Source organism: Lynx canadensis, chromosome A2 (genome assembly GCF_007474595.2).
Source record: "Lynx canadensis isolate LIC74 chromosome A2, mLynCan4.pri.v2, whole genome shotgun sequence".
NCBI classification, from domain to species: Eukaryota; Metazoa; Chordata; class Mammalia; order Carnivora; family Felidae; genus Lynx; species Lynx canadensis.
The window spans coordinates 139,765,741-139,787,869 of NC_044304.2; the positions used below are offsets into that span (position 1 = coordinate 139,765,741).

At 40.5% G+C, this 22,129-nt stretch overlaps 1 protein-coding gene across 18 annotated transcripts in view; it reads right to left on the reverse strand.

The window, feature by feature from the left end:
- The window catches only part of CADPS2 (calcium dependent secretion activator 2), a 540,447-nt gene that overhangs the window by 340,870 nt on the left and 177,448 nt on the right, over positions 1–22,129 (reverse strand). For all 18 annotated transcript variants that reach the window (XM_030308335.1, XM_030308333.1, XM_030308325.1 and 15 more), the window contains exon 3: positions 6,734–7,066. In XM_030308335.1, coding sequence (XP_030164195.1) covers positions 6,734–7,066 — 333 coding nt within the window. The remainder of the gene's footprint in view (positions 1–6,733; positions 7,067–22,129) is intronic.

Consider the following 22,129-nt stretch of genomic DNA (forward strand, 5'->3'; position numbering starts at 1 on the left):
TGCCAGAAAAAGTGGAATACATTTCACTGACCTCTACCTGGAGCCAGGTTCCCAGAGCTCAGCTGGCTTCAGGTCCTCTCTCCGCTCCCCCGAGCCCTGCTCCACTATTCCCCTTCTCAGACTATTCCTTTCCTCAGTAAAGGATGGACTATCATCTGTGTTTTCTATCACCTTTTCTTTTTAAACCTCTGTTGAAAGACAATGGAAGAACATAGAAGATCCATATGCCCTAGAGAAAGAAAAAAAAATCACCTGTTTTCTTAACCCTCTATTTTCATAACTGTGTTGATTTCATAAAATGATTGTTACTCCAAAGTAAAGCTCTTCCTTTATGTATGAGTATTAATTTATTTTCAAGTCAATCAAAAAATAATCCAAAAGTATTTCAAACCCCAGAGCCAAAAAAAGGAATTGTAGTTTCACCTCGGACATGTGTAGAGAATGGAAGCCATCACTCCCATTCTTAAAATTAAGAGCTGGATAAACTGAAAATCAAAGACTTTTTTTTGGACTTCTCAGAGAACTATGGTTGCAGGGCAAACCACTATCCCAAAACCTAGAGACACAATCAAAACCAGAGAGGCACAACACAGAAAGCAGAAGTCTATGGAGGCCATAAAGCGTATGACTACTTACTTGGCTAGTAATCTGGACACATCACTAAAAGCTGAGTGAAGAGAGTGAGAAAATCCTGGGGCTGCAGTCAGAGGGGACTCCCACAATCTACTGGCCTTTACTTCCAGTAACCCCACCAAGTTCTCATGGTAGGGATCTAAGAAAGATCCCCATGTGGACCTGGCAGGAAGAGGGGAAGAAAAGCCACTGTTAAACCTCCCAGATTCTTCTACCTAACAAAGAGGGATGGACTTTGCCAAAAGGAAACAGGAAAAAATTATCCCAACTGGAGACAAAGAAGGATACCCTCTGCAGCCTTCTGATGTCTTCTACAGGGTGGGGAGGGGGGGGGAACACCTGAGGGAACAGGAGACACGGCTTCAAGGAAACAGACTGGGGATGCTTCAGGCAAGAAAAGGAATAGGCACATGTTGGGGAGGGAAGTGATACTCTTAGACAAGGGACAGAAGCATTTGTGAAGGCTACAGCCCTGAGACCTAGGCCCACCAAAAGTCCAAGATTCAGTCAGACTGTAGAACAGTCCCTACTCCCCAACATCACTCCAGTGTCACAGCAGAGTACCACAGCTAACAGAGATGCAAGACAGACTCTTTCTGAACAGAAATACTTAGGGAAGCCTAAAGTCAAATCTTGTACCTATGGTTACAATGAACATTAAACACAGCCTAACTTCCAGTCAGATTACTGTAAACCCCCACACTAAAGGAAAATATATCTCAGTTCTTATTATCTGATACAACAGGTCTGGCTTTCAACAAAAAAATACAAAGCATGCCAAAAAAGAAAAAGAAACACAGTCTGGAAAGACAAAGGAAGCATTCCAACTGGATTTAGGGGTGACAGAGATGTTACACTTTAAGAAAGTTTAACTATTGTTAATATGTTAAGGGCTCTAATGGAAAAAGTTAGAAACATTCAGGAATAGATGGGTAATGTAAACAAGGAGATGAGAACCCTCAAGTAAGACTCAAGAGGAAATGCTAGCAATCAAGAACATTAGCAGAAATGAACAGTGCCTTTGATGGGCTCATCAGTAGACCTGATGATTTTGAGAGAATCCCTGAACTTGATGAAAAGTCAACATAAATTTCCAAATCTCAAATGCAAAGAGAAAAAAAACTCAAAAATTTTTTTTTTAAATTTTTTTTTTCAATGTTTATTTATTTTTGGGACAGAGAGAGACAGAGCATGAACGGGGGAGGGGCAGAGTGAGAGGGAGACACAGAATCGGAAACAGGCTCCAGGCTCCGAGCCATCAGCCCGGAGCCTGACGCGGGGCTCGAACTCACGGACTGCGAGATCGTGACCTGGCTGAAGTCGGACGCCTAACCGACTGCGCCACCCAGGCGCCCCAAAAAACTCAAAAATTTTAAACAACCAAACAAAATGAATATCCAAAAACTGTGGAGAACAGTATCAAAGAGGAGTGACAAACAGAACTAGAGTTCCAGAAGAAGGGGAGAATGGGACAGAAGGAAAATCTGAAGTAATCATGGCCGAGAATTTTCCAAATTTAATGACAAACACCAACCCACAGATCCAGAAAGCTCAGAGAATGCCAAGCAAGAGAAATATCATAAAGCCTATACTTAGGCATATCATATTCAAACTGTAGGAAACTAAGAAAAAAAACACTCAAGTCAGAAGAGCTTCAGACTTCTCATCAGAAAGCATGCAAGCAAGAAACTTGTGAAGTGAAACCTTTAGAATGTTGAAATAGAAAAAAAGAACTAGCTGATAATCCTATATCCAATGAAATTATCCTTTAAACATGAAGGAAAAAAAAAGACGTTCTCACACACAAAAACTGAAGGAACTCATCACCAATAGTCCTCCCTTATGAGAAATGTGAGAAGAAAGATAAGGAAAAAGACACCAGTCAGAAACTTGCACCTGCATGAAGAAAGAGGGCCAGGAGAAGGAATGAATGAAGGTAAAAATGGATAATTTTTTTTAACTTTTTTTGATTTTCTTATTCTCAATACCCAAACGTTAGCTATTTAAAGCAATAATAGTAACAATGTGCTGGGTGATAATAACATCAAGGAAATGAAGGACAGAAAGGTCAGCGAAATAAATGACAGACATCCTAAGGGATAGTAAGCAGGAATTGGAAATTCTTTATCATGGGACAACTGTACTACACTTGAGGCCCTTATAATGTTATTTGCATGTAGACCTCCGACTGTTTTGAAATGTAGGTTGTAAACTCTAGAGCAACCACTAACCAAGCCCTAAACAAGTTTTAAAAAAATAGTACATCAAAAGAAAATCCCATAAAACAGAATCCCATGAAGCATTCAATTCAAATGAGAGAAGGCAAAATGGGTGGGGAAGGGGACAAAGGACAAATTCAAGGAAGTGACACAAATTGAGACTGTAGAATTTCAACAAACCAGATCATATTTTTTGCATCTATAATAGTTCCTTATTTTTTTTTTTTAACGTTTATTCATTTTTGAGAGACAGACAGAGCATAAATGGGGGAAGGTCAGAGAGAGGGAGACACAGAATCTGAAACAGGCTCCAGGCTCTGAGCTGTCAGCACAGAGCCCGATGCAGGGCTCGAACTCATGGACCGCGAGATCACGACCTGAGCCGAAGTCGGACGCCCAACCGACTGAGCCACCCAGGCGCCCCTATAATAGTTCCTTATTATTGAAATTTTAGTTAGCTAACATACAGTTCAATATTGATTTCAGGAGTAGAATCCAGTGATTCTTCACTTACATGTAACACCCAGTGCTTGTCACAAGTGCCCTACTTAGTATCCATCACCCATCTAGCCCATCCCCCACCCACCTCCCTCCATCAACCCTCAGTTTGTTCTCTATCCTTAAAGAGTCTCTTGTGGTTTCCCTCTCTTCTCTTTCCCCCTCCCATACATTCATCTGTTTTAAGTTCAACCTAAGTGAAATCATATGGTATTTGTCTTTCTCTGACCTATTTCGCTTAGCATAATACATTCTAGCTCCACCCACATCACTGAAAATTGCCAAGATTTTATTAATTTTTGAGAGGGAGAGGGAGGCATGTAAGGAGAGGGAGGGAGAGGGGAGGAGAGGGGAAGAGAGAAAGAGAGCACATAAGTGAGCGCACACAAGCTGGGGAGGGGCAGAGAGAGGGAGACACCGAATCTGAAGCAGGCTCCAGGCTCTGAGCTGTCAGTGCAGAGCCAAAGGCAGGGCTAGAACTCACGAACTGAGTTCATGACCTAAACTGAAGTTGGACACTCAAATAACTGAGCCAGCCAGGTGCCCCAAGATTTCATTCTTTTTGATGGCTGAATAATATTTCATTGCATGTGCTCATGCGTGCGTATGTCTACATCTTCTTTATCCATTCATCAGTCAATGGACATTTGGGCTCTCTCCATAGTTTAGCTCAGCTATTGCGGATAATGCTACTATAAACATTGAGGTGCATGTACCCCTTCGAATCTGTATTTTTGTGTCCTTTGGGTAAATACCTATCAGTGCTGGATCGTAGGGTAGATCTGTTCTTAACTTTTTAAGAAACCTCATATCGTTCTCCAGAGTGGCTGTACCACCTTGCATTCCCACAAACAATGCAAAATGGTCCCCCCCCCCCTTTCTCCACATTCTTGCCAACACCTGATGTTTCCTCTGCTGTTAATTTTATAGCCATTCTGACAGGGGTGAGAAATCAAACTCCATCATGGGTTTGATTTCTATTTCCCTGATGAGTGATGATAAGCATCTTTTCATCTGTCTTTAGGCAATCTGGATGTCTTCTTTGTAAAAGTGTCTGTTCATGTCTTCTGTCCATTTCTTAACTGGGTTGTTTTTTGGGTCCTCAGTTTAACAAGTTCTTTATAGATTTTGGACACTAACCCTCTATCAGATGTGTCGTTTGCAAGTATCTTCACCCATTCTGTAGACTGCCTTTTAGTGGTGTATTGTTTCCTTCGCTGTACAGAAGCTTTTTATCTTGATGAAGTCCCAATAATTCATGTTTGCCTTTGTTTCCCTCGCCTTCGGTGACAGGTCTAGTAAGAAGTTGCTGCAGCTGAGATCAAAGAGGATGCTGCCTATGTTCTCCTTTAGGATTTTATGGTTTCCTGTCTCATATTTAGGTCTTTCATCCATTTTGAATTTATTTTTGTGCATAATGTAAGAAAGTGGTCCAGTTTCACTCTTCTGAATGTCGTTGTCCCCTTGCAATTGTACTAACAACAGGATACCTAGGAATAAACTAACCAAAGAGGTCAAAGACCTGTACCCTGAAAACTAAAACACCTATGAAAGAAACTGAAGAGGATACAAAGAAATGGAAGGGCATTCCATGCTCATGAACTATCTATACTACCCAAAGCAACCTACACATTTAATGCAATTCCTATCCAAATACCAACAGCATTTTTCACAGAGCTAGAACAAGCCTAAAATTTGTACGAGACCACAGAAGACCACGAATGACCAAAGCAATCATGAAAAAGAAAAAAAGTGGATTTCATGCTATATTACAAAATTGTAGTCATCAAGACAGTATGGTACTGGCACAAAAATAGACCTATAGATCAAAGGAACAGAATGGAAAACAAACGATATCACTTGAAACATGAACAGTCTAAACACATCCATTGAAAGACAATGTCTGACTGGATTAAAAGAGAAAAAGCCAAGAGGCAATTTTATGCTGTCTACAAAAAAACCCCACTTTAAGCATAAGGAATCAGATTGGTTACCAGTAAACAGAGAAAGACACCAGGCTAACTCTAATCAAAAGAAAGCTGGAGTAGTCATATTAGTTTAAGACAAAGCAGACTTCAAAATAAGAAAATTATCAGAAATAGAGGGATTTTTATATAAAGGAATTACTTACATAAAAAGATACAACACTGTTATCATTTAAAAAAATAAACTGATAGGTTCACAGAAATTTTATGACCCTCTAACACCAGTATAAATTCCAATGCATTTGTAATAATTCATTTTAGAGGTCTATCTGCTCTATTAGACTTCAACATATGGAGATATGGAGAATACTTTGTTTTGCTCAGCCTGGTTTCTCCCACACCTAACTCAATAAATATCTACCAACTATGTGATTATGGATTTCATTAAGTCACGCTCATCAATTTAACTGTACAAGTGGGCTACTGTTTCATTAAAAATACAAAGATCTTTTAAAACAGATTTTGGTTTTACTGTCATCCTCCACTATTATCAAATAACCATCCGGTTTGATAACAGTGAAAAACAATTATGAATGCATAAATTGTTCATAGTTAAGATGCTACATTGCTTTACTATTAACTGTCAATTTATTCATTTGAATTGATCCACAAGTTCGTAATGCAAATGATACACACAGAACACAGAAACTGAGATTTGTGAAAAGATGAAAAACGTGAATATATGATTATAGCAGTACAACTCTTCATGAATGCATGAATTTCAAAATGCTGAATTTTGTCAACGTGAATTGTATTTTAAAGCATAGTTAAATAATTTATACCACTAAAACAAGCAAACAAAATGCACATATGAAATGACTACATTATTAGACAAATCACAGGGTCCAAAGATGAAAGGTGCGGTATATATTTTATTCCATTTTTCCTATGTATGGTTACAAATAACATCTGAAGAGAAAAAATACTTTTAATTTGGTCATCTCTTAATTACATAGTTCAGCAATATCTTCATTTCTATCTGGATGGGTTAAAGAAAAAAGTTTGAAATTTCAATTACTTCCATAAAACTCAAAAGACCAGCATATCTTTATGAAAAAATTATTTTGCACTCAGGAATACCTGTTTATTTTAAATCGCCCAACTTCTTCAGATAACAGATTATTTTCACTTTTGTACTTGGGGCATGCCCTATATATACCCAATAGGTGAAAATCTGATGTCCTCAAATAGGATGCATGGGAACAACTACTCACGGGATAAAAGGTTCTCCATCAAATGCATCTTTCAAAGTTTCTTTCAAATACCACTACTCAATTTACTAAAATTCATTTCCACTCAACTCTTCAGCCAACTGATTATAAAACATACATTTTCACAGGTTTTTAAACATTTGATGTGCCTTCTGAGACGGGGCAATAGGAAATATGGACCACTTACCTGACATGCATTATAAAGGAGTTGGTGTTCTAGTTTTTTAATACCCAGAATCTGCTGGAACATCTCATAGAGTTGTTCCTTGCTCAGAATCAGTTCAGACACAGCACTTAGGGCCATTCTGTTGGACTGTTTGCACAAGTCCTCTTCACCTCTGTAAATGGCATCATATTTGGCTATCCATGAACTGAGCACTGTCTCTTTGCTCAAGCCATCAATTTCTGGCAGACTCCGCACACGTTTTTCTATGTTTTTCTTAAACACCTCTCTGAAGTCATTAGCAGAACATCCTCCACTCTGAACCATTCTTGCCACTCGGTCACTCTTCAGAAAAACCTAGAAGACACAAAGAAAACAAACCAAAAAACCATTTACAACTGGGCAAAAACACTTGCTTTTAGCCATCTATTCAGAATGAGGACAAATATTCTACAATGATTAAAAATGTTTTCTAGCACATGGTAACTAATAACATAATGGAGGACCCAAATCTTCTAAAATGACGAAACATTTACAAGAGGCAGTAATGAATGGCGAGAAATCTATAATATGAGCCAACCCAAACTACATGCACCTCTACCGGAAGGTCCTAGGCATCTCTGCAACTGAATTTTTTCAGAGTTAAGTAGGTAACTGGAGACATCAACTCAGCGTTTTTATCTGTACTTAAGGGTTTAGGCTAGGTTTTTAGCGGGGAGAGGAGTTCCAATTATTTGAGTCAGGATCTTAAGTCCAATAGTGTGGTAAGTCTAGTATCCAAATCAATACTTAGCACGTATAACTGTTAAACAAAACTGCCCCACAGCTGGGGGTTAGGGTATAACCTTCCACAACCCTGACTTGACTAGTCCACCAACTTCTCCCACATGTCTCATAGCTGGTAAAAATGCATGACAGAAAAGCAAACTCTCTAAGAAGCATCTAGCAGTCTGCTAATACCAGGTTAAGAAATAAAATACAAAGACAATGAGGGGGAGGGGGAGAGTGGGAGAGATACAGAGGGAGAGAGAGAAAAGAAGAGGAATGTTCATGAAACAGGAAGAAATGGATAATAAGGTCTTACTGTGCAACAACTCACACTTGGCCTTAAGCATCTCCTTTCTTCTAAGTTACAGACCCCAAAATGAGCAAATATCAGTCAAGATTCAAATACCGATTTTCTTGTCAATAGTCCTAAGAATCCACTATGAATCAGACAAGACTGATTTTATTCCTTCTTTTCCTATAATGACAAATTCTTCCCAAAGAGCATGTAGGATTATATAGTGCAGTCCCAAGAGTTTCATCTGTGAAGCTTATGAAACAAAAATCCCTGTTAACTTTTACCCAAAGAACTGGCACCCCAAGTTATGAGCCCACTACTTAGACTAGATAGGCTCTTGTCTGTCTGCATGTCAGTAAGCAGGACACACATTCCATATAAACTGACCTCACTAGTTCCATTGACTGTCACCTAACTCCAAACCTTTCTCCAACATTTTATTTTTCTCCTTTTAAAGTCATTCACACAAAATATGTATTCCTATCTTTGCTCACTGGCCAGAAGATTCCTGATTCTTCAAACATTTTGGTCGACTAATGTACTGAAATAGGGGTTGTAAACTCTGTATTAGGCAAACATTTAAGACCTACACACAACGCTTCCTCTTTACCAGCTGTGGCTCAGTTATTACATAAAATACTCTTATTTTCTAGGTTTCTAAGCTGCAACTAATTCTTAAGTGACAGATGTAACAATAATGCCTTTATTTTACGCAGATCAATGAAAATGAAGACATTTAATGATGTACCTTGTCCAAGAATACCATTAACAACTTCGATACACATGGGAGTGCCTTCATCTCCTTTCTAATCATCTAACTGCACAACTCTCACTAGGCACTAGAATTCAAGATAAATTACATTTATGTATTTTTTCTAACTCCTGTGATACAGGTATATTGTTAAATGGGGACATAGATAAGCTCAGTGGTCAAAGTAGTCAATTTATTGCTTTTCTGTGCTACCCTTCCAGTACCCTGCCTGTGTCAGCTAGCACCACTTTACAGGGTGTTGGAGGGACACTGGAGGAAGAGGGCTCTTCCTTCTGGTTCTCTTCTCATACCTGGAGGCATGTGGTACCAACCCCTGGACAGCTTCTCCCCAGGCTTGAGTGTGACTTCCCAGTGCACCACCCCCACTGGCAGATTTCCAGTGAGTTCTGCAGTGCAGTACCTCAGAAGGCAGACCCCCTCCCACCCCTGAGTCCCACTAGTGTAGTGCTTCAGTGAAATGTCTCTGCCATGCAGTAGGACATGCCCCATCATCTCCAACGAGGACCGGATCCCAGCCTTTGAGAGGCAGGGAGTGGAACCCTTCCCAGATTTGTTCCTTCCCCAGGTGCTGTGTCCCCATATTTTTCAGCTTTCCTTACCCATGGTAACCAATCTCTCATTGATTTAATTGTCCCTGCTCAATTGTGCGCTTTCTGTCTCCAGACTGCACCCTGATCTAGAAATACTGAAATGCTGTAAGTAACATTATTTCTATGGGAGATTATTTGGAGTTGAGACAAACAACTTTTAAAAATTTGGTAGCTGTGTGTATAGCTGGAAACAGCAAGATATTTTTAATGTGCAAAATAAATACCTTAGGACTGGCTTCAGAAGAGCTTTTAATTACTTGGTATTTGATACTTTAAGTTGGCAGGCATTTTATGTTTTCTCAACTTCTCCTGCCTAACACAGTGCTAAATTCTACCAAGGAACACGACAATGTTTTTGAAGCAAGGATAATAAGGAGTCTCTGGAGTCTTAACTACCCTATAAAACCACAGGTGAAGCCATACTAACTCAGTCAAAATACGTGTTATTTATACATATTTACTAGATAACCACCTGTGAGGCATTTTGCTAAGTACTGAGGGGACACAAGAGTGAATGAGCCAGAGACCCTGCCCTCAAAGCTCACACAACCAGAGAGAGACAGGATAAATAATCAAATAAAAGCAAGAACTGCAGCCTATGCAAGGGGGCAGGAGGTAGGGGGGAGAAAAGGAAAGGAACTCCATTGTCTGGGGACAAGGTTGAGGACAAAGAAGGCACAAAACAAAGACAGGAACCTGTAATTTGACCTGTGGGTTAAAGGAGAAAAGGGAGAATAAAATACATTTCAGGAAAACAAAAGAAATGAAAGCATAAAGGCATAAGACACCATGGTCTTCTGAGGGTAACGTCAGAATTTTCATACTGCAGAAGCATTAAATAAATGTAAGGGTAAGGGGAGCCAAAGTTGTGCCAAGCAGACCAACAGAGACCAGATGGCAAAATGCACTGTGCGCCAAGCAAGGGATCTGGGCTCTGAGGACAGAGAGCCAATGATGGCCGGGCGACCCAGGTATTGAAATGTTGACAAGCAGGAGTTACGCTAACAACTGGTAGCAGCATCAAAGACATGACGATGGAACAGAACAGAGATCAGGTAATCAGTTACCATACAAGTACAGTAGACCAGGTGAAAACAGGAAGGGCTTGATCTAGGGCAAAGGTCATTAACTAGAGAACTAGGGAGAGGCAAGAAGGAGTTAAAAGACACAATTAACATGTGTTACGAATTACAGAATTTGGAAAGGCAGGAAAAGTTCTAGAGGGTGCCTGGATTCCATTAACCAAAAATAAAGAGTGAAAGAATACAGATGGAACAACGTGTGTGTGTGTGTGTGTGTGTGTGTGTGTGTGTGTGTGTGTGTGTGTGTGTGTAGTGTTTGTATATGGCGGTGGTGTTAGGAGGGGTCATGGACTATTTTAGTTTTGGCAGAAGTCAGCTTTGAAGACAAAGTAAGCTAAAAACAAAAAGTGAAGAAAAAACTCTTAAATACCTACATTTAAACAGTTGGGAAAAGAACTGGATCCAAGAAAGGGGCAGCGTCAGAGAAGGAAAAGGCAAGATATGATCTATTTGCTATCCAGAGGGGAGATCATCTCAAGAGAAAAAGAATTAAATGCCACAAGAGAAGTCAACTAAATTTAGACTACATTTTTTAATTAAGAAGAGTCTTTATCACCAGAGGTCACCTTTGACAGAGAAGAGTTCATGGTGTGGAAGAGAGAGGGAGCCAATGTGTAGGAGAGAAAGGGGGGACAAGTTGTAAAACTTAAGACAGCAAATATAAACTCTCCTTTTAGGAAGCATGAATAAAAAGGGAAACGAGAAAAGAGGGAGAAGCTGGACTGGGAAATTGCAGTTAGGCAATGAGGGAGACAAACAAGTCAGTAAAGAGGCAGTTTAAGGTATGGATGACAGAAAATAATGATGGTCTGTCACTTCTGAGATCTGTTGACAGAAGACCATGGCATACTGTCCCTCTCTCCCAACATTTGCGCTGGGGAAGCAAGCTGCTAGGAGGCAAAGAAAGGAGGCCCTCAGTGAACTAGATCACCAAGAACCACACAAGTGTTCTGGACAGCAAATTCTTTAGTCCCAATTGAGCCATGAGATAATGGCTGTCTCAGCCGACAGCTGGATTGCAACTTCACGAGAGACCCCAGACAGAAACATCAGCTAAGCTACACCCTGATTCCTTACACTGGGGTATTGTGAAATGATATGTACACATTTATCACTTTAAGCTGCTAAATTTTAAGATGATTTGTTAGACAGCAAATATACCCACATGGGTTACTATATTAACTTCATTTGGGTCTCCGTTATATCACTTTCTGAGAAGAAGTGCCCCCTCGGCCCCCTTTTAATTTGTCATTCTCACCCTCATATCTTGCTCTAGTTTTCTTCTTAGTACATAGACACTTGGTTTTGTTTGCTGGTGAATCCAGGGCCTGATACAGAGCCTGTCCTATAATAGGAGCTCAATAAAGATTTGTTGAAAAAAGTACTATCTACGGACATTGAACACTCTAAAGCTAAAGAAGAGGATTACATAGGTATCCAGCTCACAGATTTCCTGAGATATGGATGTCTGTGTGAGAGGAGCCATGAAATGGATAAACACTAAAAAGCTGAAAGATTTGTGGTATAGTGGAAAGGAATGCATTCCAGAAGGCAAGAGAGATTTTGCATGAGGAAGGAAAAGCCGTGATCTGAAAGCAGGGGGAAGGGACAGCCCTCCCCTGATCCCAGGCATATGGAAAGGAAGACCTACCATGATACCATGGCTGCTTTTCCCTTCTGTGTCCTCCTTTGGGATCCCATGCTGACCAGTATCAGTTAGGTCTGGGGTAGTCCACTTTGCACATGCTCCCAATTCTGACACCATCACAAAACGGGATCCACCAAACTCTTTAAATATCACTCAAGCTTCAGACATAGCTAATACCAACCAAAAGCTCTCCTTACACATGAAGTCTAGGGTGCCAGTGGGACAAGTCTCAAACAGAATGCATAACTTTCCCTATTGTTTGCTCTATCTGCTTCAGTGAACATCAGATACCTACCTTCCTGCCTTGAGACCTGGAAACCATTCTCAAAACCTCCATCTCTTCCATGTTTATTTCCCTACAACTTGTCACTAAACCCTGCTGATCCCACCCCCTAAATTCCTCTCAAATCCTTCTTTTCTTCTTCCTGTGCCCACAAAAGTTGTTTATGCACCTCACTCTGTCTCAACTAGCTAAAAGCAAGTTCTTTTTGTTTTTTTTGAAAGCACACAAGTGAGCACAAGTGGGGGAGGAGCAGGAGGAGGAGAATCCCAAGCAGACCCCACATTCAGTCTAAAGTCCAACACAAGGCTCCATCTCACAACCGTGAGATCATGGCCTGACCTGAAATCAAGAGTCAGACGCTTCCCTGAGCCACCCAGGCAACCCAGAGTGCCTGGAACTGGCTTTCCTACCTCAGTTTTCCTGAAAGCCACCCAAATGATTCTCATTTTCCCAACTTATTCCCTTCACTGGCATCAAACTAGTATTTTTTTTTTTTTACTCTGTTATTTCAATCCTCCTCCAGCTTACAAATTCTTCACTGGCTCCAAACTACCACTCTGGCTTCATTACAAGGCATATTCTCTGTCTCTCTCTAGCTCGCTCGCTCAGTCTCCATGCTCCAGTCCCACTGGTCTCTCCAAAACTTCACACTGTCCATCTGACCATCATCTAATTATCTCTTAGTAATGCTTCAGATCCCCACTCCATTAACCCTTTTTTTAATATGAAATTTATTGTCAAATTGGTTTCCATACAACACCCAGTTCTCATCCCAACAGATGCCCTCCTCAATGCCCATCACCCACCCTTCCCACCCTCCCATTCCCCATCAACCCTCAGTTTATTCTCAGATTTTAAGAGTCTCTTATGGTTTGGCTCCCTCCCTCTCTTTTTTCCCCCTTCCCCTCCCCCATGGTCTTCTGTTCAGTTTCTCAGCATCCACATAAGAGTGACAACATATGGTACCTGTCCTTCTCTGTATGACTTGTTTCACTTAGCATAACACTCTCCAGTTCCATCCATGTTGCTGAAAATGGCAAGATTTCATTCTTTCTCATTGCCACGTAGTATTCCATTGTGTGTATAAACCACAATTTCTTTATCCATTCATCAGTTGATGGATAGTTAGGCTCTTTCCATAATTTGGCTATTGTTGAAAGTGCTGCTATAAACATTGGGGTACAAGTGCCCTAATGCATCAGCACTCCTCGATCCCTTGGGTAAATTCCTAGCAGTGCTACTGCTAGGTCATAGGGTAGGTCTATTTTTAATTTTTTGAGGAACCTCCACACTGTTTTCCAGAGTGGCTGCACCAGTTTGCATTCCCACCAACAGTGCAAGAGGGTTCCCGTTTCTCCACATCCTCGCCAGCATCTATAGTCTCCTGATTTGTTCATTTTAGCCACTCTCACTGGCGTGAGGTGGTATCTGAGTGTGGTTTTGAGTTGTATTTCCCTGATGAGGAGCGACGTTGAGCATCTTTTCACGTGCCTGTTGGCCATCTGGATGTCTTCTTTAGATAAGTGTCTATTCATGTTTTCTGCCCATTCCTTCACTTGATTATTTGTTTTTTGGGTGTGGAGTTTGGTGAGCTCTTTATAGATTTTGGATAGTAGCCCTTTGATATGTCATTTGCAAATATCTTTTCCCATTCCATTGGTTGCCTTTTAGTTTTGTTGATTGTTTCCTTTGCAGTGCAGAAGCTTTTTATCTTTGTGATGTCCCAATAGTTCACTTTTGCTTTTAATTCCCTTGGCTTTGGAGATGTGTCAAGTAAGAAGTTGCTGTGGCTGAGGTCAGAGAGGTTTTTTCCTTTCTCCTCTAGGGTCTTGATGGGTTTCCTGTCCATGAAAGACCCCGAATAGCCAAAGTAATATTGAAGACGACGACCAAAGTGGGAGGCACCACAATCCCAGACTTTAGCCTCTACTACAAAGATGTAATCATCAAGACAACAGGATATTGGCACAATTAACCCTTCTTTACTGATTCCTTCCCCAATCGCCTTGAATCAGCCCGATCTGGCGGTGTTTGCATGTAATCCTAGCACCTTTTTCCTTTACAGTACTTAGCGCTTTGTCACTGTGATAATTCAGTGAAGGTTATATTGTCATCTTATTCTTTAACTCAGTAAATAGTAAGTTCCAAAGCCAAAGATGGTGTCGTTCAGTACTGTATCTGTAGCACCTACCACCAGGAAAAGTACAGAGCATGCACTTAGAAAATATCCATGAAATGAATAAATGAGGATGGTTTGGATGATTATTTCCCCATCCATGCACTTGCATAACTTAAATAACCACTAAGGTTTAGTAATTTTCAATTATATGCTTAACTTAAAATATGGAGCTTGTCCACATGAATGGGACAGAAAAACATCTCTGTTTAAAATGTTTAAAACACTGTTTAGGGGCAACTGTTAAGCATCCGACTTCAGCTCAGGTCATGATCGCACAGCTTGTGAGTTCGAGCCCCGTGTCGGGCTCTGTGCTGACAGCTTGGAGCCTGGAGCTTGCTTCGGATTCTGTGCCTCCCTCTCTCTCTCTCTTTGCCCCAACTCACTTGCATTCTGTCTCTCTCTCAAAAATAAACAAACATTAAAAAAAAAACTTTAAAAACACTGTTTAAAAACAATGTCTAGGGGCACCTGGGTGGCTCAGTCAGCTGGGCATCTGACTCTTGACTCTGGCTCAGGTCATGATCTCACAGTTCATGAGTTTGAGCCCTGTGTTGGGCTCCAGGCTGACCGTAGAGCCTGCCTGGGATTCTCACTCTCCACCCCCTGCCCTGTTGGCGTGCACATGCATTCTCTCAAAATAAACTTTAGGGGCACATGGGTGGCTCAGTCAGTTAAGTATCTGACTTTGGCTCAGGTCATGATCTCACAGTTCACGAGTTTGAGCCCTGTGCTGACAGCTCTCCGAGCCTGGAGCCCACTTCAAATTCTGTGTCTCCCTTTCTCTCTGCCCCACCCCTGCTCACACAGGTGCTTGTGCGCACGCGCTATCTCAAAAAAAAAAAAAAATTAAAAAGTCTGAATGACAATCTACTGTAATCACAGACAGTTTTTAAAGATTTTTCAGATGTTATAAATTATGGAACAATGATGGATTTAGTCCCATTAGATATAAACTATCTTAATCTTCTAACCTTTCACAGTAACAATTGTCAAGTTAAAGGCAGGTAAAGGGTGGCCACATGAAGAGGCTGGTTCTAGGAACTGGCCTCCAAGCCTTGGGTGCACACACGCCAGCTTTCTGGTCAGAGCCCCAGGATCCTCCATAAAATTATGCCTGGGGTACATTGAATAGTGTGTCATTATTGGTGCTAAAGCAGTGATGGGAACTTGGTATATCAGCAAACCCACTGATGAGCAGATATTCTGTCTCCCTAGAGCTCTTTACATATTATCTTCTTTTGTCCCCACAATCACCCTCCCTGGGCCTTTATTATCTTTCTCTTTTACAGATTAAGCGTTCTAGACTGTGAAGTTAAGTGACTGGCCTAAGGCCACATATTGAGAGAAGAGACCAATGGAATCCAAAAGCAACATTCCTTTACTTACTCTTCTCACTTCCCCACTCCTATCAAGGGTTCACCCCTGATAGGCATATATATTCTGATGGGTGCTGGTCAACACTATGGGAATTACCAATCAGTGACCTTTATGTGAAAATGCCACTGAACACACCCTAACAACTCAGTGTGGAAGTCAGGTACCTCATATCAAACCAGAACATACCGCGTAGTCACGTCTTCTCCACATTTTAACAAGTTATACCACGTATGGGGGCCCGCTGAGCACCACCAACGGCCACCCTTTCCATTCAGCTGCTCAGTTTATATACCAAAGAAGTCACTGAATACCTTCATGTCATGGAGAATAACAATTGAAATGTGATGACTACAATAGTAAGCTCTATCTGCAAAAGGTAAGTCTGCTCAGCTGTCCAAATAAAACTTCAAATACACGTTTCCACAGAAGCACTTATTGTTCAGCCATTGCTTTTGATCTGATCCATGCATCGCTTCTCTGATTCAGAAGGATTGTATAATGACAAGAAAAACATTATGTGCGTGCCAAATCATTGTGGCTATCTATGAGATGGTTCCTGGGAAAGCTGCCAGCAGGTGTCCAGCCAGGAAAAACATGGAGAAAGTACAAGAGCCCCACTTATAAGAGATGCCCTTTTCTCCTTAATGGAAACTACTTCTAATTCCCATAATGGAGGCTGTGCACAGAGAAACGGTGACTGGTTTTAAAACCTATTTTTCAGGTGTTATCAATTCATGTAGCTTAACAGTGATGAATTTCGTCCCACTATACATCAACTTCTAGTTTTCCAGTATCAACGCCAGCATCTATCAGGTCACTTCACATGCCCAGAGCCAGTCAATAGGTTCCCTACTGGCTGTACTGTGCCAGTCTCTTCATCCATCTGGGTATCCCACAAGCTTCCTTTACAGTCTTCTCTTCTACCTGTCGGAAGAATGTATTTTCTTTTCTAATAAAGGGAACGCTTGTTTAGAACAGTCCTCTACAAGTTCCCTCCCCCATACCTCACCCATTTCTCCCATAAATATTTTATCAAAACATACTATCTACTGGGCAATGTGCTCAATGTTGGGAATGTACTACTGAGAAAAAGCCAAGAGTCTGCTGCCTTCACAGAGCTTACACTAGAGAAAACCAAACAAAATGATGGCAGCTAGGTGAAAATACTGGGAATTTCTGGAGCGATGAGAGTTTATAACAAGGTTCTGAACCTATTTGAGGTCACAGAAGATTCCCTGAGGTGGTGATTGGAGATATGAAAATGGAGAGGAATTTGTTTGGAAAGAGGGGAGACCAAGGGATAGTAGACAGGGGAACACAACTGATCTAAGTGGGTTTGAAAAGGCTCCTTAGAATCAGTGAAGGGACAGGGCATCTAGTGAATGAGAAGAGGCTAGAGAGGAGGGACAGGCTTCCTAAGCCCTGGAAGGTACCTGGCCTTTATCCCAAGAGAACACAGAACGCCTTCCAAACATTTAAGTCTGGGAGTCACATGATTAAAAAAGCATTTTGAAAATAGCTAGAACACATTCTAGGGTTTTAGATATACTAACCTTCACAATACAAAGTACATGCTAGCCTCTACTTTAAAGGTGTAAAAAAGAAAAAGAAAAAAAAATAAAGCAGAGGGGTAAAGAAACATGCCCCAGGTCACACACCCAGACTGCCGAAGGGTGAAAGTTGAAGCTCTGAGGGTCTCACTTGAGCTCCCTCCTCATCCCCCACCCTATAATAAAATTTGGGGATCAACTTATGGTTTATGAAACTGAGCTACAGAATTGGGTGGATGAAGAGAATTGGGAGGTACGGAATTTTCTCCTGTTACTGTCCACCTCCTTTGTGAAGCTTCCCACAGCCTTGATACCGCCTCTTCATTGTGAGCCTTCTTAGGGCTTCCCCATCCTCTCTTAAGGAACGGAACCTAACCTGTTCTCATGCTGCAGCAAATTCTGTACAGCAATCCCTGTATCTTTCCCCTGCTTAGACTATGAACTTCATTAGAGCTGTACCTTTAAAGCCTCTGTAGGATCTGGTATCATTCAACACTCAAATTTTAAAGGAAATCATGAGTCCTCATAGTAGCAAGGAATTTGGGAAAGTTACTGAATCCAAAAGATGGTTTTATGACCACCCTGGAATGTAGTTTTCCCTAATTCAATGTAAAGAAATGTAGATTGCAAAGTAATTTTAGTAAAGCTACATTCACTCCAATATTTTGATAGAAATCATAGGTACAACAAGTCACTTACTTGTAATACAATGTTATTAACAGTAAATTGTGAATCAATTTTTTGTTGTGGTTAATGATCCTTCTTGACAAAAATAATAAAAAAGCTGTAGTTGACCTCGGGGGGTTTTCTTTTGTTTGAATTCCAACAGTTTGGAAACCACTAATTTAACCAATCCCATTCCCTTATCAAATGTGAAAATATAGCTTAACAATGATAGCAAACCATCTCTTATTTGAAAAATTGGGTGATACCTTTAAACCTCTATCCTTAAACTAGAAAGCAGGTATTCTCAAATGACCCTTTTGTTATAACTCACCTAAGCCCTTAGAGCAAATCTGAACCCCCTAAACTACTAAAGTCTTCTTGCATTGTCCTATAGTTTGATTGAGGGGAACTTATATCCAGATGAACATAAAGGTGATTGGAAAAATACGAAGCTTTTTGGAAAAACATATACATGCTATTTCTATTGTCAACATTACAAAGTTTTTATAAAGTTTTTCTTGTAATATCAACCAATAACAGATCCTTCAGTTTTCTTTACAAGTATTTTTCAGCTTAAGAATGTCCTTTAAACTTCCTTAAACCAATGGCAAACTTTCCTTAACCCTGTAACGAGAGAGGCTGAAGCTGAAAAAAGTCACCAACCCACTCACTTTAAGTTCCATACACACGGAACCAAAATCACTGGGTACTAGCTGGGATTCCAATCTCCAGACTGGGATGGTTTAGGGTTCAAAGAAAAAAAAACTCATGTTCGCAGTGGAAAAGCAAGCCATGACATAGAAAACGTGAATTTCTACAGTATTTTTCTATACAAACACATAGAGTGAAAGAAGATGCCACTCTCTCTGCACCCATCTCCTCGCTCGTTTCAATGTTTCATGGTACCATAGAAACTGTTAAGTTTCTGGGTTGAGCTACTTTGTTCTGTTTTACAAAGATATCCCCCCCCATGATTATGATACAGAAAAAAAAAAAATACTGAACAGTGGATTACTTTTGGAGTCTCATAGTATCTAACGTTCAATAAATCCTTTATTGTATGGAACAAAGAACGTGCTCAGTCTTCTTCTTCTACAATAGTCCAGCATCAATTCTCTAATTCTGTTCACCTCATCCTCCATTTCTGTGTCACTCTCCTTTTGTCGGCTGGAAAATAATGTAACAAAAAGGGAATCAGCCCTGGGTGTTCCAGGTGTGACACAAGCTGAGAACATGCAATGTTCTGGGTCAGTTTCCTCGCTGGTGGAATAGGGGTAACGGCCTTCTTCAATACGCTTTCTTTTATTATAGAATATAGTAATGTGTCAGTTTCATCAGTGTTATGGGAAGTGTGATCCATGGACCAATGCCAACTCTCAAATTATCATCATCTGTCCATCAAGGACAGAGTATACAGAGACGTTTTAGAAACTTGCAGTGATGTAACAATGCCATGACATCCAAAAGCAGAGTTTTAATCAACATTTTGCTATGGAAGTGTCCAAACGTAAAAATTGAAAAAAAAAAAAAAAGCTTTTGGTGGTCTGAAAAATCACTCATTTAACGAATCTTCATTCCTTTATCAAATGTGAAGAGATCAGAAGCTAAAACTCCTAACAACTGCCTTTGTTCTGACATATACCTCCCAGCCTAGATTCTACAAATGACATTTTACTCTAGTGTTTCTTTCACATATCCATCCATCCCTTCATCAATCCAAATTACTTCTGTTATACATTTTCAGAGGAAATAAAACACATGGGTTTTATTTTACAAAATAATCCATGATGGATTGGAAAACAAATACTCGTTCCTTTGCTGCAGATACAATATCTCAGAAACTTTTGAGAAAACAGATGATATACTAATGTTGACACCGAAATTGAGAAAGACTATTTCTAAAAACCAAAACCTTTTTTTTTTTCTACAATACTATCAGGATACCAGAGAATGAGCTACTACCCTTTCATATTCTAGGTTTCTAAAACATGAATCTTAAGGATACCAAGTTATTTACTCTTGATAAGCCAGGAGCCTACAGCAGAGAAATGAAGTTTCAAAATGAAAATGAAAAATATTTCTGGAAAGGAAGTCAATCTTCAAAGCAAACATTCTGCTATGGTAAAGAAAATGAACCCAAAACTTGTTGAACTACCATCTCTCTGGCATACAATTGTGCTCAGTAAATACTTGAATTTTTGTGGTTTATACCTTGCAGTTATTTGTTTTTCCACAAGATGGCTACTATGCATGAAATAACATTGTTGGTTTTTAATCCCAGAATTTGGCTTTCAGGATAGTAAGGGACTTCAAGGGTACAAATCCCAGAGTTCTTTCAAAACACGGATTCCCTCACCACCACCATTAAAATGATATCTAAACAACCACCAATTCCTTTAGGGAAGAGAAACTCTCCGCTGCCATAATCTGTCTAGGACAGGACCAAGGACAGGAAGGTTGTTTCCCGGTGGCAACACTTTCCTTACAGCTGTCATTCTCTCACAGACTTTTACCTCATGTTATCGCAAAGACAACCTCCATTCTTCCAAAGGCCATTCCTCAAGCTTTTTAATGGCAGTTAACCCGGTCTTCAAGCTGTGAGGTTAAACATTCTTCAGATGACAGGCCCCCTTACTAACCTGGTGGCTCTCCTCTGCACGTGCTGCCCTTTCCGTGCATGTGTTTTAGTGCATGGCACACATTCCCTCCGGGTCTTTGGTTCAGTTTTTGATCTTCTTTGTGAAGTCTCCTCCAGTTTTATTTTTTATTACTATTATTTTTTTAGTTTTGAGAGAGCACAAGTGTGAACAGGGGAGAGTGGCAGAGGGTGAGAGAGACCATCTTAAGCAGACTCCACACTCAGCACACACTCCGACGTGGGGCTCAATCCCATGATCCTGGGATCATGACCTGAGCCAGTATCAAGAATTGGACGCTCAATGGACTGAGCCACCCAGGCGCCTCAAAGCCTACTCCATTTAAAACTGCAACTCTGCTTCTGACAGTTCCCATCCTGTTTTCTGTCTGTTCTCCACAGCAATTAAAACTATTTAACATATTACATTTATCCTGCTATTACATGCTAGAAAGCAAGTTCCATCAGGGCAATGGGTTTTATATGGTTTATTCCTAGACTTCCAAGGCAATCAATATTTGTTGAATGAAATTATCAATGAATCTGCCATATGGGTAAGATGCTCACCATTAACACAAAAAGGAGTAACTGCTGCTACAGAAGCAGTGGTGCTATTCACACAGAAGACGCCAAGCATTTTCAGGTAGCTGCACAGATGTATTTTCAGCTATATATTCATGGACCCTAAACGGAGTCTCCCTCCAGTATTTGTGAGGCTGGTTTTCTGAACCCAAACCCAGGAATTTACCTAATTCCCTTCTGCATTTCATCGATGGTCCCGTTTTAGTAGGTTATTTTCAGACCTACTAAATAGGTGGTATTAGAAACAATCCTTACCAGTGCATCGACTGCTCTAAGCTCTTTCTGTGTTTTTTTTTTCCCCTAACCTTCTACTTTGGAATTCCTAAATTGTCCATAATCTGTTTTTTCACAAATCCCTTGGCAGTGTGATAGTGGTGGAAGAGAAACGAGAACTAGGAGAGGAAAGGAGTAAGCATTTATATGCACAAGTCCTACATAAATCTGGTAAGTTGGACCTGTGAAAAATGCCTACTAGGTCTCTTAATACAACAACAGCAACTATGATTTGTGTACTGCTTTAAGATTCACCATTATTTTCATGTATACTATTTCTATCTGATGCCAACTATGTGATGCATCCTCTTCTGAAAATAAACTTCCTGAGACAGTAGAGATCCCTAAACTTGAATGTCCATCATAATCAGCTGGAAGACTCGTTGAAACAGGTATTGGCCTCCCTCCCCTCCTCCCCAACTTTTCTGCTCCATAAAGGTCTAGTGGGGGCTGAGAACCTGCACTTCCAACAGGCTCAAGTGATGCTAACGGTACTGGCCTGAGGACTACTGTTCTGAGATGCTCTGCCTTGGGGGAAAGGATATGAATACAGGTCACCTGATGTATAAAAAAAGCATGGTATTCTTTTCAATAGGCAACTGTGCTTATCCCTGAACATGCAAAATGGAGTGTTATCAATTATTAGGGCAATTGTAAAAATTATTTTTAACCCTTTCCAACTTCAAAGGAATAAAAGACTATATAAAACCCCCCAACTAA